The 13,569-nt window shown below is 47.3% G+C and overlaps 1 protein-coding gene across 2 annotated transcripts in view; it reads right to left on the minus strand.

The window, feature by feature from the left end:
* Window positions 1–5,422: 5,422 nt before the first annotated feature.
* The window catches only part of IL17RD (interleukin 17 receptor D), a 62,430-nt gene continuing 54,283 nt past the window's right edge, over window positions 5,423–13,569 (minus strand). The window contains exons 12-13 of one of the 2 annotated variants that reach the window (XM_033133014.1): window positions 12,580–13,516; window positions 5,423–11,851 (exon numbers count right to left, since the gene is read on the minus strand). In XM_033133014.1, the coding sequence (XP_032988905.1) occupies window positions 11,739–11,851; window positions 12,580–13,516 (1,050 nt within the window). In that variant the 3' untranslated portion in view covers window positions 5,423–11,738. The remainder of the gene's footprint in view (window positions 11,852–12,579; window positions 13,517–13,569) is intronic. The other variant, XM_033133013.1, reaches the window with a different exon arrangement.

The raw sequence follows: 13,569 nt of genomic DNA on the forward strand, positions 1-13,569 counted from the left end.
AGATGATACACCCGAAGGGAGTCCTTTAGGGGGTGGAGAGGGGATTGGCAGGAAATATGAGTTACTCTCCACAGAGCTTGGAAACTGGCGAAGAGGCCAGAAAATATTGATGATCAGCCACCTTTTCTCCTTGAAACAGTTCGTAAAGGCTTATGCTTGAATTCAGCTGCATCTCCCCAAACTCTGCAAGGATGGGGGGTGACCAGGGCAGTCACCTCACTAAACCATCAATTGGGAAAGCCAGGGTATCTGCAGGAGGATAGTGGATGACGCACTATGACTAATGCCAGGTGGGAAAGCATGGTGAGGGCCTGGGAACAGGGGACCAGACAGCACAGCCAGAGGAAGCAGCCTCATGCGAGGCACGATCGAGGCCAGGGCAAGGCGCTGAGACCACTCGCCCGGCCTCCTAGTGCCCTCTGGGCACAATGAATACTTGCTCTTATGTGCGACCAGACATTTAAAATCCGCTGATGATATACCACTCAATGTAAAACAACGTAGAAAGTACTGCGAATAAGAGAAAAGCCACCACCATCACACTACGCAGAGATAACTCACTAGTTAATTTGTAGCCTTTAGTTTTCATTTAACACACTGTGAGTGTCAAGAAATGTTCTTTTACAACATGATCGTTAAGGGCCCCATGTCGGTCTACTGTATGAATGCACCGTCTTATAGTCAAGTCCAACTGGCACTTGGTTTGTTCCTCCTTTCTCAGTATCAGACATAGTGCTTGGCGATGAAAACGCTTGCACAGTAAACTCTTGACTCCTATTTCTGGTTATAGTCTAAAGAGAAAACCCTAGAAGTAGAATCACTAGAAGGGACATTCAGCTTTTCTGCCTGTAGCATGGTAGGATGTACCTCCCCGCCCCCTATGCCCTTTGGCTTTAGAAAGGTGTGGAGCATCCAGCTGATGAAGCAACACTCACCTGGTGCAGCCTTCACCCAGGGGATGCTGACGCCTGTGCAAGGATGAAAGTGTTGGTCTTATTGTTCGGGCAGAAGCAATGCTCCGCAAGGTGCTAATGAAAGGCTTCTTTGAAAGCAAGTCCTTTCTGCTCTCATAATCTGGGCTGGAGGAACGCCTGAGAAGCAAGGCTGAGTGGTGGAGAAGAAAGACAGGCTTTGGAGTGGGAACTGCCTGGGTTCAGATCAACCTGGGTCCTGCCCTGGGGGTGGGACGTTCCATAATCACACACGCTGAGCTGAGTGATCCTGACGCACAGGTCAGGACTCAGACCGGGTCAGACAGTGGTCAGGGAAGGTCTGATGGCAAAGGTGGAGTAGAGACAGAGCGTGGATGCTTCAGTCAGAAGAAACAGCATATGCAAAGGCCCCAGGGCAGGCACAAATGAGTGAAAAATCTTAAAAGTCTGCTATGGCCATAGAGAAGGGATGCAGACGCTTGCAAGGGGTCAGGCCAGAACTTTGGTGTTCCCCTCCAGGGTTATGGGCATTTTCAACCAGGGAGTGACATCTGATCAAGTAGCCACCCCCTGTATAGGCCTCTGCCAGCGGCCCTGTGGAGTTGAGACCTCCAGGAGACAGGAATTCCAGTTTAGCTGTTCAGCCCATCAGCTCCCCAGACCAGGGCTGAAAGCGACATCTGGGGGATCCCACTGTATAACTACACACCCCTTAACCTGGCCCAGGTGACCATATCCCCATAGGCAGGTGCTCACTCTGTGCCAGGCTCTGTGCCCAGAACTGCACCTGGCCTCACATTCAGTCCTCCCAACAGCCCTGTTAGCTATGGAACTATGACTCATTTTCCAGATGGAGAAACTAAGTCAGTCCTAACTAGGTCAAAGTCACCTGCCTGCTGGCACTCAGCAGGCTCGAATGCCTTAGACCACAGCCCTTCTTTAATCACAATGCTAAAAGTAATAAAGTAAAATATTCTCACCCATAAGAATGCACAGTTATACACACCCTGTGCAGGACCTTTACGTACATCTAATTTCAGGTACACAAACCAAAGAAAGGACCTGACTGGTTTGCATTCTGCCACCACGTGTGTTCCGGCCTTTGCTGCAAGTACTCCATAGCCTGGCTTTGCCCAGCCCTGTGGGAAACATCTCTATCTTGTCCAGACGCTGACACCTGCCTACTCCCTCAAAGGTTTCTGATGAGAAGAGTGGAAAAAACCAGGCAGAAGTGTCTCATCCTGAAGGACCATTATTGGATCTCTGCCCCCTTCCAACGTCTAAAAATCAGAAAATTCCCCTGACCCTGTACTGACAGTCCGTCACAGAAACAATCCCGGCTTTTGTTCACATCCAGAGTGGGGCGTGGTCATGCATCTGGCATAGGGGCAGCAAGCCCAGATAAATGCGTCTCTCTCAGGGCTAGAAGGCAACCAGGGCAGGAGGAACGTGGTAAATAGAACATCAGCAGATCTCAAGAGTTCATGGCCAACTGTCACAAGTCAACTATTAGTAAGCCCTGAGTTCCTGTCTTAATTTGCTTTGAGCACCTTCCCGTCTCAACGGCCATTCCTTCCTTCCTGGACCACCACTGAAGCAGCCAGGCACGGCCTCATACTCTTCTCAGGGGCTAGGGATGCTTCAACTTAGCACCTGACAGAGTCCCTGGGCTGAAGCTCCTGTGAGCAGGGAACTGTCTCCCAACCATCTCCATATGATCCCCAAAGAGCCCAAGACCTTCTCTTCCACAGAATAACTAATAGCCAAGTGCCTAGCACTTGCGAAGCAGGGCTTTGGGTGCTTTATGGACCCCATCGCATTTAATCCTTACAATAATTCTATGCAGTGGGTATTAGTCCTATCTTGAAGACGAAAAAACTGAGGCTCAGAGTAATTAGGTGATTTACCTACAGTCCCACACGTCAGGAGGGCAGAGATCACGTGTGCATCGAACCCATTACTGTGTCCCCCGTACACCCTTTAGGCTCCAATACATGTTGTGAAAAGGTTGTATCATTCATAGATGTGATAGATGATGCAACACCCCCTCTAGAAAGAGGCCGGGGCGCCAACTCACTGAACTTGCATTACCTTCCCTGACTCCCTAAGACCCCATGTGAAGTTTGTCTCATTGCAAAAGGCCTCGCTCCATGTTTGTGCCCACGCATCCCTCCATTGCATTCTCTACCTGTTCTGTTCTTGGACCACATCTGATTTGATTCCTGTGGACAATGAGCACGGGATGTGGTGGGCGTAGGGGTAGAAAACAAACATTGATTGAGCCACTATACCCAGGACAGCAAAGATGTATTTTCTCTTCCCTCCCTCTTCCACCTGTGCATAGCTTACTGCCTATAGTTTCTTACTCAACTAATGCCAAAGTTGTTTTTTTCTAATTAAGCTTGCAGGTAGAAGATGGTCTTTGCTACCCCTAAAGTTTGCATTTCTGTAACATTCTAAATAAAACCAGTGGTCAGGCCCCACAGATGCAGGCTACTGTCACCACCCTAACCAGCTGTAAAAGCAGATTTTGCTTTCTAATAATAGCAGGGTAAAAAGTAGGGTTTCTCTTGCTGTCCGGAGAGGAATTTTATGTCCACTAATAGAAAGTACTAGCTGATCTTATATTTTAACGTAAGCAAAGGAAAGAGGAATTCCCTTACTGCAGCCTCTGCTTAAGGAGAGTCTTCCAGTCGAGTCCTTTCAGATCTATTTGCTTAAAATCTGAACCAGATTTACTCTCAGTATTGGGATTGAGAAGGGAACCAAGTCGCCATAACTTACGACTCCAAGTTCTTTCTGCCCCCTATAAACTATATTAAGGGAGAGTATAGCCTACTGGTGAGGAGGAAGGATGCTTCAGACATCTGACTCCCAGAGCTGCCGATTCCTCGTTGTGCCCTCAGCCAAACTACCTGATTTCCAAGCCTTGGAATCTCAAAAATGAGGATACTAACTAGTACCTTCCACATCGGGCTGGGTGACTAGAGGCATTCGGTAGCAGTCGGCCATGCTAATGTTCAGAGGTGGTCTGTCATCACTTCCTCTCTGCCACCACGATGGGAAGGGTCTCTGCTGCCTCTGGTCATACAAAGACACTTTTGAGTCCAACCCTAGTTGGGTGGCTAGACTTTTACTGAGGGGACACAGAGCAGCTCATATCAGCTGAGCGAACAGGAGGCAGGTGACCGCCTCTCTGAATCTGTTCCCACGTCTATAAAATGGGTGTGTAAGATGAGGCACTCGAAGAGTAGCTGTGAAGATAGAGACGATGGCACTCGGCACTCATACACTGGCTCTTAGAAATAAGGAGAAACAGCAGAGAGCGTGGGATAGAAGAAATCCATGGGCAACAGGACAAGCAATATCCTGGGGGAATCAACAGGAAAAGTGAAGGCTCTGCCAAGGTTCAGAGGCAAGAACCTGACAGAAAGTCCTCTTCCTCTCAGCAGCCAACAGTGCTTCGCTCAGAGCTGTTTCATCATTCCTCCTGTGGGGAGGGAGCAGGACCAAGTAAACAAGGAAATCCCAATTTTTCAAATCCTATGCTCCCAAGACTGAAACCTCCACCGTATCCTTTTCAGGTCGTGGCCAGAAGGCTTGTATTCAGTGCCTTGCTCCTGCTCGCCGCTCACTGTCCTCTCCTGGATATCTGTCATTTTCCAAGTACAGTTGATCCTTAAACAATGTGGGGATTGGGGTGCTGACCCACACACAGTAGAAAATCCACATAAGACTTTGGTCAGCCTTCTCCATCTGTGGTTGGTTGAATCCGCAGATGCGAAAGCCGGGGATACAGAGGGGCAACTATATTTATTTTAAAAATGCACCTGTGAATTTCAAACTCGTGTTGTTCAATGGTCAACTGTACTATGTGCCAGTAAGTATTTCACGTTCATCACCCTGTTTTGAATCACCTCCCTGTGAAGTAGGGCCTTTGGCTGGTCCGTCCTATGGATGAGAACCTGAGGCCCAGAGATGCAGTCACAGGGTAGCAATGACAGTAGCAGAGCTGGGAGCTGACCCTGAAGTCGATAGGCACCAAAAAGTTAATTCAGAGCACAGAGCACACAGGAGGCGAGACAATGTCTGTCAGAAGAAGGAACAGGTGCCTCTTTTCCTGTTTGAATGACAGGAAATGTGCTAGTGGTGTCCAAATTTTAATGGCTCTTTTCAAATTTCTGCAAAAAGTCCATTTGTTCTGAGAGTCAAATTCCTCTTGAGGCAGGTATCCCTGACCCTGCTCCAGGCACCATGCAAGCAACGGAGGAGCCAGTACCTGCCCCCGGAGGGTGAGGCTAACGGTCACGGTCGGCAGGTTCCTTTTTTCTAAATAGTGCAAGACATGCTTTCTGGCGATGCTCTCTCCTCACCCTGGATAGTCTCTCCTTCTTAAAGGGAGAGCCCTCAGAAAACTGTGCACGCAACAGGAAAGATGATCTAGAATAATGAACCACCATACTCTTAAAAAACATTTTATTTGAGGCAGAAATTCTAAGGTACAAAAACAACATTTTGCAAATGTCAGCTGTGATCTACTGTCACCTATTTAGAGTTATGTACAAATCGAAAAAGACATTTTTCAATGTAAAAATACAGCACACTGCTACAGTCTGTCAGTGCTCACTATTCCACCAAAGCCCACAAAGGACAAACTTAAAGATGAAACAAAGACAGTGGCAATAACCACTGTGTCCCACAGGCTTTCCCCTCCAGAACATGGCAACAGGGAGCTTCTATGGTGGGGGGAAAACAGTGAAAATAGAAGTTACCTACTCTCTAAATGAACACATTTGGGTTTTACAAAAGTTTTTGCTCTGTCCAGACTATGTTTTTTTCTTGAGACAAAAAAAAAGAAAAAAAACTTTCTTAAAAAATAACAGACAATTACACATTAGTTGAATCCAAAGGTATTTTTTTTTGTCTAATGAATGGAGCAACCAGCATTGTCTACAGCACATATAATCAAAAGATTGCTTCTTTGAATCTTCTCAACTGAAATTTTATTTGACATAAACATCAGATATACAGTATAATAGTTTGCTTTTTTCAGACTTCTGATTGTGTGAAACATAGAGCTTGGTCAATTCAGTGCCACGGCTGCAGCCTTTTAGAACAGGAGAAAGCTCCCTGAGGAGTCTGTGGTCCCAGCTGAGTTTTGCAGAGGAACCAAAGAGCAGGAGGGAAGACAACTGACACAATTCCCAAGAGCTCTTTGCAAATTAGCCCTTGGCAACTGCTGTCTATCTCACGAGTGGTTAAATTGAAGCCCGCACCATTTAATAATATTGAGTCATGAATTAAAGATGGTGTCTCGAGATATAAAAATAGCATGCAAAATTGGAAGGGATAGCTGCCACTCAGTAGGTCAGAGCTGGTCCTGAGGAGCATCTTGAAGCAGCTCAGGAATGACATTAAACACATCAGGAATAAGCACCAAGTGTTTGATCACGAGGTGGGGGGAAGCCATGCATGATAGAGGACTGTTGCCAAGAAAATCATGTGGCAATCAAAAAATCCTCAAAATGAATATAGGTGATATGTCATTTTTTCAAAGTGCCATTATATTTTAAGTAGCAAGAGAAGCAGGGCACATAAGAATTTCCCTGTAATCCCCATCCTGAGTGTGGCCTGCACAAAGCACCAACGTGAATAAGGCACCACATTCTAGTTGGGCAAATAAGCTGAGTGTGAAACTGAGAAACACAGAATAGCAGTGAAAATTATTAAGCCCTTGGAAAACAAGAGCCATGGAGAATGGTTTAAGTAGGTGGGATTATTTATCACTGAAATAAAAACACCAGGGAGATGACTTCACTGTGGTTTTCAAATACAGGGAAGGTGACCAGCTGTTCTTTCCCCACTACACAACGAACAAAAGAAGGCCGGTTTGAATTTCTATAAGACATACAAAGAACTATCTGATCAGCAGGATAGGTTACAGAATCTCCTTCGCTGAAAATCCAGAATCCCATCTACAGCCATATGTCTGAAATAATTCAGGCGCAGCCCTGACACTGGGGGAACATGCTAGATAATCCAAACTTTCTCCCACCCCCAAAACTCTGAAATCGGAATCAGAGCTATTGGCTTACAGTCAGACTTCCTTTTGTTTATTTTCACCCTGAGCCTGGAAAAGAGATGATATAGCAAGGGTGTGAGGACTCCTGATATCTCAGTATGAGGAAAAGCTTTTCTCCGGCATATGATTTCACACCTTCAAAACAGATTCCATTCACAGATCCATTTAAAACAGAAGACGATGCAAAGACCTGGCCCTAGAGGACACTCAAGGATTCCTTGCCCTATCCCCACAAAGCCTGCTTTTCCTTATTAAGTCTTGGCCTACGCTCAGAGTCACACATGATCTAAAAAGGTTTAAGCCAAGAGCTAAAACTATAAATAAAGTCCTTCAGGTTGTGGAGTTTAAGTGGAAACTGTCCTAAGTGTCTTATTTTTTTTTAACTGGGGAGAACAGAAATCTGATTTTAAAATTAACAACTGGCTTGCCTTTCTCTTAAGACACCATGAAATGTAAAAAAGCAATCAAAACATTTCAAATACATTCACAATCATATCAGATTTCTTTGAGGGAATAATGGGAGAGAGACAGCAGCAGTTCAGCTACTGGCTGCACTGAGCAAGAGCGTTTTCTGGTGGCACCGGTCATCTGAAATTACCATGGACGCCTTTCATTTCATATCTTGTAAAGCAGAGGTGGCAAACCGGAAGCCAGGAGGCCAAATCAGGTCCACCCATGTGTTCTGTTGGGCCTGAATGCCCTGAAATTTTTTTTTTTTTTAAATTTAGTTGACAATACTAACCAAGTCAGAATTTTTCACTTAAAATTCCAGGTTCTCAGCTTCTCTGGAAAGGTGGGAAGATGAGGAAACACTGTGTGGCCACAACTGGCTGGAGTAGCAGCCCCCTGCGCGTAGGACGGACCACGTCAGTTGGCCACAGGCCCACTGTCTCCCTAACACTGACAGGACATGCGATTGCCATGGATAATCACACCTATTTATCATTATACCTGGCCAGCTACACTGGTGCCCCCTGCAGACATACCATCTGTTAAATAAGAGTAGCCATTTTCACCAACAATATGAAATAGAGAAAGCTAACAACTTTCACATTGGCCTGGCCTGCCTCTCTCCAATAAACATACGAAGAGTAATTCCTACCTCTTTAAGAGAGCCAAATTAGTGTTTAGGTGGTTGGAGACTGCAGGGTTTTCTCTCTTTGGGGAGGAGGGTGTGTCATATCTTTCCCAGGAAGAAAACAGCTTTCATTTTTCTTCCTTGTTTCTTTTAAAGGAACAGATGCTCAACGCTGGAGGGGAAAAAGCTCTGAAAATCATATAAGCCCACATTTTTAGAGGGATGGTTTTCCTGTTTATTTGTGCTTAAGTCAGGGAATATGAGACCCGGGTCAGTTAAAAAACAAGGCATTTGTGGCTATGAAGTAGTAAGACTAAACTTTGAGAAACATACATGAACTTACATTACTGCACATTGATTCCAATGATGTCATTGTTGCTAAGGACATTTTTTTGAATTTCTGATCTGGAACTATCTTCAGCTACTACTGGTTCTAATGTATCAACCGAAAACTCTGTCTCATGACTTTATGGACCCATCTCATTTTTGGCTCAAAATACTATTACCTGGCTGGGTCACCCACCTGAGTACCTGGGCGTGGACCTGAATGACTCCTGATTCTTTCCAGAGATCAGTGTGGCTCAAAGGCCCAGGACTTGGCCCATCCAGGTAGTTCCTTTCGCTTTTAGGTGGGAAGAGAGAAGAGCACACCTTGACCTGGGCTTTCACCTCCCTGATCACTCTCCTGGCATAGATGACTGTGTCAGATGCTCAGTCCTTTTTCTGTAGGGCATTGGTGAGTTAGGATAAACAACTAGCTCCCTACCTTTACCTACCTGCAGGTTACCTGGTTCCCTGGAACCTTGGACTTATCCCTGTTCTCGTGTCTAGAGGACACCATCTAACTTAGCTACACAAGCCTTTGACTCTCAGGATCAAAGACTTTTATTGAGAGCATCCATATATTCTAATTCTTTTTCCCCAATGTCTAAAAGCCTGTGACTTACAGAACCTTTATCTAAATTCTGTCTTATTATTTCCACTGCCTGGAACAATGTATAAGTAAAAAAAAAAAAAAGGAGATTTTCTTAAAACAGATGTTTTGCTTTAATCTACAAGGCAGCTATTCCCATTTCCAGCAGGAGATGGGAAGGGTGGGGGGAAAAAAAAGGTGAAACTAATAAGGTAAAACCAGAAAGCTGGCCTTCTCAACTTATTCTGAGTTAGGCATTCACGCTGTCGTTTCATTACTTGGTACAACAGTTCGATTTTGTTGAACACCAGAAACATTCGTATTTCAAAATAAGTATCCAAACCCTAATTCCAAACTGAAAAATTACCTGATTTGTGGACTAGCGCCTTTCTTCCCTTCCATTTGCATAGTAAGTGAGTTCATTTCTCAAGCTCTCTGCCCAAGCTCACGAAGCCCAGTTGATGTTCCCCCGCCCCAGTCCTCCATGCCATTCCTGGGGCCACTTTCCCAGAGATGCCTCATTTCACACGCAAAGATGAATATCTATCCTAAAAGTGGCTCCTACTGTAATGGTTCCTTTGGGGCACACACCATTTCTTGGCCTCGATAAGAAATCTCTCTGATAATGTTCCAAAGTGAATTTGCATATGTTGGCAAGTTTGGACCGCTCAGTCTCCTTCCCAGAATGTATGCCGAGGATGGAATGACAGGACAGTCGCTGTGAGCAGGGACTCTGTGCTTGTCCTGTAATCCACAGTGACAACATGGAACGTCTCTTCTCCAACAAGATGCCTGGTTTTACGGGGGAGGCAGCTTTGCTGCTCACTTGTCTTTCCCTCAGAGCAGCTGCAGGAAACTCGATGCCAGAGAACAGACGAGCACGTTCTTCTCCCAAGAAGCTGCCAGCTGCCTTTACAGAGTAGGGAGTGTGGCATTTGCATCAAAAATACACACAAACCTCTTCTTTCCAGGGGGGGTGTAAACATTCCCTTCCCCACCTGCCCAGCATGTGCCTGGAAGGAGAAGCCCTGCCCCCTCCCACCTCCCACTTCCCACCTCTCCTTGGGATGTTTCTCAGCGTCCCCCGTAATATTGGTCCTATTTGCGGGAGGAGTCAAAACCACGGTCCCCGGTGTGAGTGCCAAATTCAACAGCACATATGAAAAAGGTAGGAAAAGATGCTCACATCCCCTCATGGGGGAGGGGGGAGAAGGGAACAACCATTTTCCCTTTGGAAACAGAAATTCTGTGGGGAAGTTATTCGTGAAAACAGAACATTTACTTTTCCTTTTAAAGCAAATTCTTTCCTTCTAAGCTCTAAATGTGTGCTTCGTACAATGGAACCTGTGCTAAACCTGTGCTTCGTACAATGGAACACAAGAGACAAACCTTTCATTGGGACAGTACAACAGAAACACAAAATGAAACATGATTCACAGGCTGGGCTGTGGGGGAGTGCTTTACAACTCAGGATTTAATGATTTCCGGTCCCACGTCTTCTTTAGACAATATTCGAAGAGCACATTCATCTTTGTGACAGTCCCCTCGTTTTCACCTTCTTAAAAAGAGGTTTGTCATCAGTCCAAACCAGTCCAGCAGATTAATCGGCCACCACCCCCACACACTGCCGTATTTCAGTGGGTTCTGGTCCCTCATATTCTGGACACAGCGTCAGACCAGAGGCCAACCGATGCATGAACTGCAAATTCCAGCACTACAGTCGTGTATCAGTCTCTCAAACTTCCAGGCACCAACATCCGAGATACAGCTCAGTAAGTGTAACCCAGGGAAGCGTGTAACCCAGCTCAGTAGGTATAACCCAGGGAAGTGTGTAACTCAGCTCAGTAGGTGTAACCCAGGGAAGCGTGTAACTCAGCTCAGTAGGTGTAACCCAGGGAAGCATGTAACCCAGCTCAGTAAGTGTAACCCAGGGAAGCGTGTAACCCAGCTCAGTAGGTGTAACCCAGGGAAGCTTGGCAGGCAGAGCTGGCTCTCGTGTGATGCCTTCTTACACCAAGAGGAGGCCCTGGGTGCTGAGCTCCGGTGCATGTTGACCCACCCATCTCAGAAAGAATGGTCTAGACAGTCAGCCTGGCCCTGCAGCCCCCACTTCAGCCAGCCATGCTTTCCCCCAATACATAAAGACTCATTCTATGAGTGATGATTGTATATTCAGTCACCTTCTTGACCTTGACTTAGAGCTTTTTTAGCACCCACGACCATCCTAAGTTGCACACCAAAAACCGAAAGGAATGTCATCTGGAACGACATGGCTTCCACATCGACTGGCACTTGATTTCTGTGGCTGCAATAGCATTAAAAGTGCTTTCTCTACGAAGCATTTCAAATCAAAGTAGCCAACAGTGAAGAGGCAAAGTTTACGGAGATAAATTAAGTCTGAAGGATCAGTGCAGGTATTTTTCTATTTCTTTACATGTTTTCTCCCTACCTCCCAGAATTGGCACTAATCCAAGGTCTGACCTAACACGGCAAGCTTCTGTCAGATCTTATGGACATGCCTTTCAGAGCTCCATATGGTTTTAGAAAACTGGAGACTTGCCAAGATATCTGGTAGAGGGTAGGGGCGAGGAGAGCAAGTACTGGCATGAATTTCACTCAGAATATCCTTGTAGGAGACCTCAGCTGCAAGTGGGCCACGCAACCAGAGAGATGAGCTGGGGAACCAGAGAGAGGAGGCAGCTAAAGTGGCAATGCTTAGACTCTTCCGTTTCGTTACAAAGGGACGACCGTGTGGAGTTCACCAGTGTAGCTGCAGCAACCAGGTTCTGCTTTACACGCCCCAGAGGTGAGGAGCTTGGACGGGAGGGCAGGAGGGTCCTCCTCACCTAAGGAAAGAAAAGAGGGTGGAGCCACAGGTCATTGCAACTCACTGGGCCGGGCATTCAGGCCAGAACATGGCAGGAGCTGGGTTTAGACTACGGGCTTTGCCCAAGTGAGGCAGACATCCCAACCAGCTCAAGATGGGGCACTCTCGTGCTGTTACCAGGTTTTAGTTCCCTGAGCTGAAGGCCAAGAGTTTGCATGCAAGACTCCAACTAGTCACGAGCACAGTAAGGACATCTTGACACACTGTCCTCCATGGGTTCCCTGGGAAGCAGGGCCTCCTACAGAGCCCTACCTGGAGCCTGTACTGAGCTATTATGGAGAGAATACTGCACCTGTGAACCCCAGGTTCACTAGATATCGCTTTAAAGACATTGGCAGGGTCAGGGATAGTGAACATTGCGAATCCCAACAAAGATACAGGTCCATAGACCCAATGCCTTGGGACCCAAAGCATTTTGGTATTCAGATGTTTTTGGAGTTAAGGAAGGTGACCTAACGCACACACTGTATATTACACAACATGGAACTGGGCAGCTCACTATACTTTAGCATCAGCTCACACATGTTAACACTCCCATTACCTGGATAAACTGAGATTAGCAATGGCGTTGGGACTTCCCACCAGGTTTCACTGCCAAATTACGTCTGCACAGATTTCAGAATTATGAAGAAAGGCTGTGGCCTGCAATGGAACCCCCCCGCCGGCACCCTGGGCAACCCGCCTTACCCAGGCCTGAGGAGGACGACACGCTCTCTGTCAGCGAGGACGTTTCTGTTTGGTCCACTGAGAGCCCTTCCATCAGGGGCAGAGACAGCTCGGAGGAGGGCACGGATGAGTCGTAGATGCCTGAGTCCCGTGGCATCCCCAAGGGGCTGACAGCTTTCCCCGCGTGCAGCAGGGGCTGCAGGACCGAGCTGCCTCCCGGGCTGGGCCCGGCTTCCATGTCTTCATCCAAGCTGAGCTGCTGGCCCTCCAAGTGTGAGTCGGCCGGTGCCCCAGGGACGGCTGCCTCGGCCTTGAGGCAGAAATCACTCTCAGGCCCTGGTTTGCACATGACATCATTCAAAACCAAGCCTGAGTCAAACTTCTCCAGGACTGGCTCCCGGTAGTGGAGTGAGGGAGGATGGAAGGGAACGAACTGCTTCTCAAACCAGTCGGGCTCCTCGTCGATAAACTGGTGCATGTTGCAAATGGCGACGTACAGGGACCGGCCCGACTTGCTCCGGAAGTAGTTCCTCCTGCTGATGTGTCCAGGGTGCGGCCCAGGCTCTGGGAGGCCGTGGTCTCGGGAATGCAGGTGGGAGCAGAGCTGCGGAAGGTTGTCCATGAGTTTGTACTTGGTGCTCAGGTCCAGGATGCCAGGAACATCTCCCTCGCAGGAATAATCGAAGTAGACAGCGATGAACTTGCTGAGCGCCGTCGATGAGCTCTGCTTGGCCTGGCGGAGCTTTTCGGCGATGGCTGACACCGCCACCAGGAAGAGCTCCCCTTTCCCCGAGCCTCGGCCGCCTCCTTTGTGCTTGCAGTTCTTCTTGTCCACAAAGTACTTCATGCCTTTAGAACACACGACGATGATGAACTGGGACTCGTGGATCTTCTGGATGACCCATTCTCTCTGCCCTTCTCTGCAGAGGCTGAAGTCTTCCCACAGGTCCAGAGCCACCTGGAAAGAGAACACGGACCCTCACTCACCTGTACAAGCCTGGAGGGTTGAGT

This window comes from Rhinolophus ferrumequinum, chromosome 17 (genome assembly GCF_004115265.2).
Source record: "Rhinolophus ferrumequinum isolate MPI-CBG mRhiFer1 chromosome 17, mRhiFer1_v1.p, whole genome shotgun sequence".
Lineage (NCBI taxonomy): Eukaryota > Metazoa > Chordata > Mammalia > Chiroptera > Rhinolophidae > Rhinolophus > Rhinolophus ferrumequinum.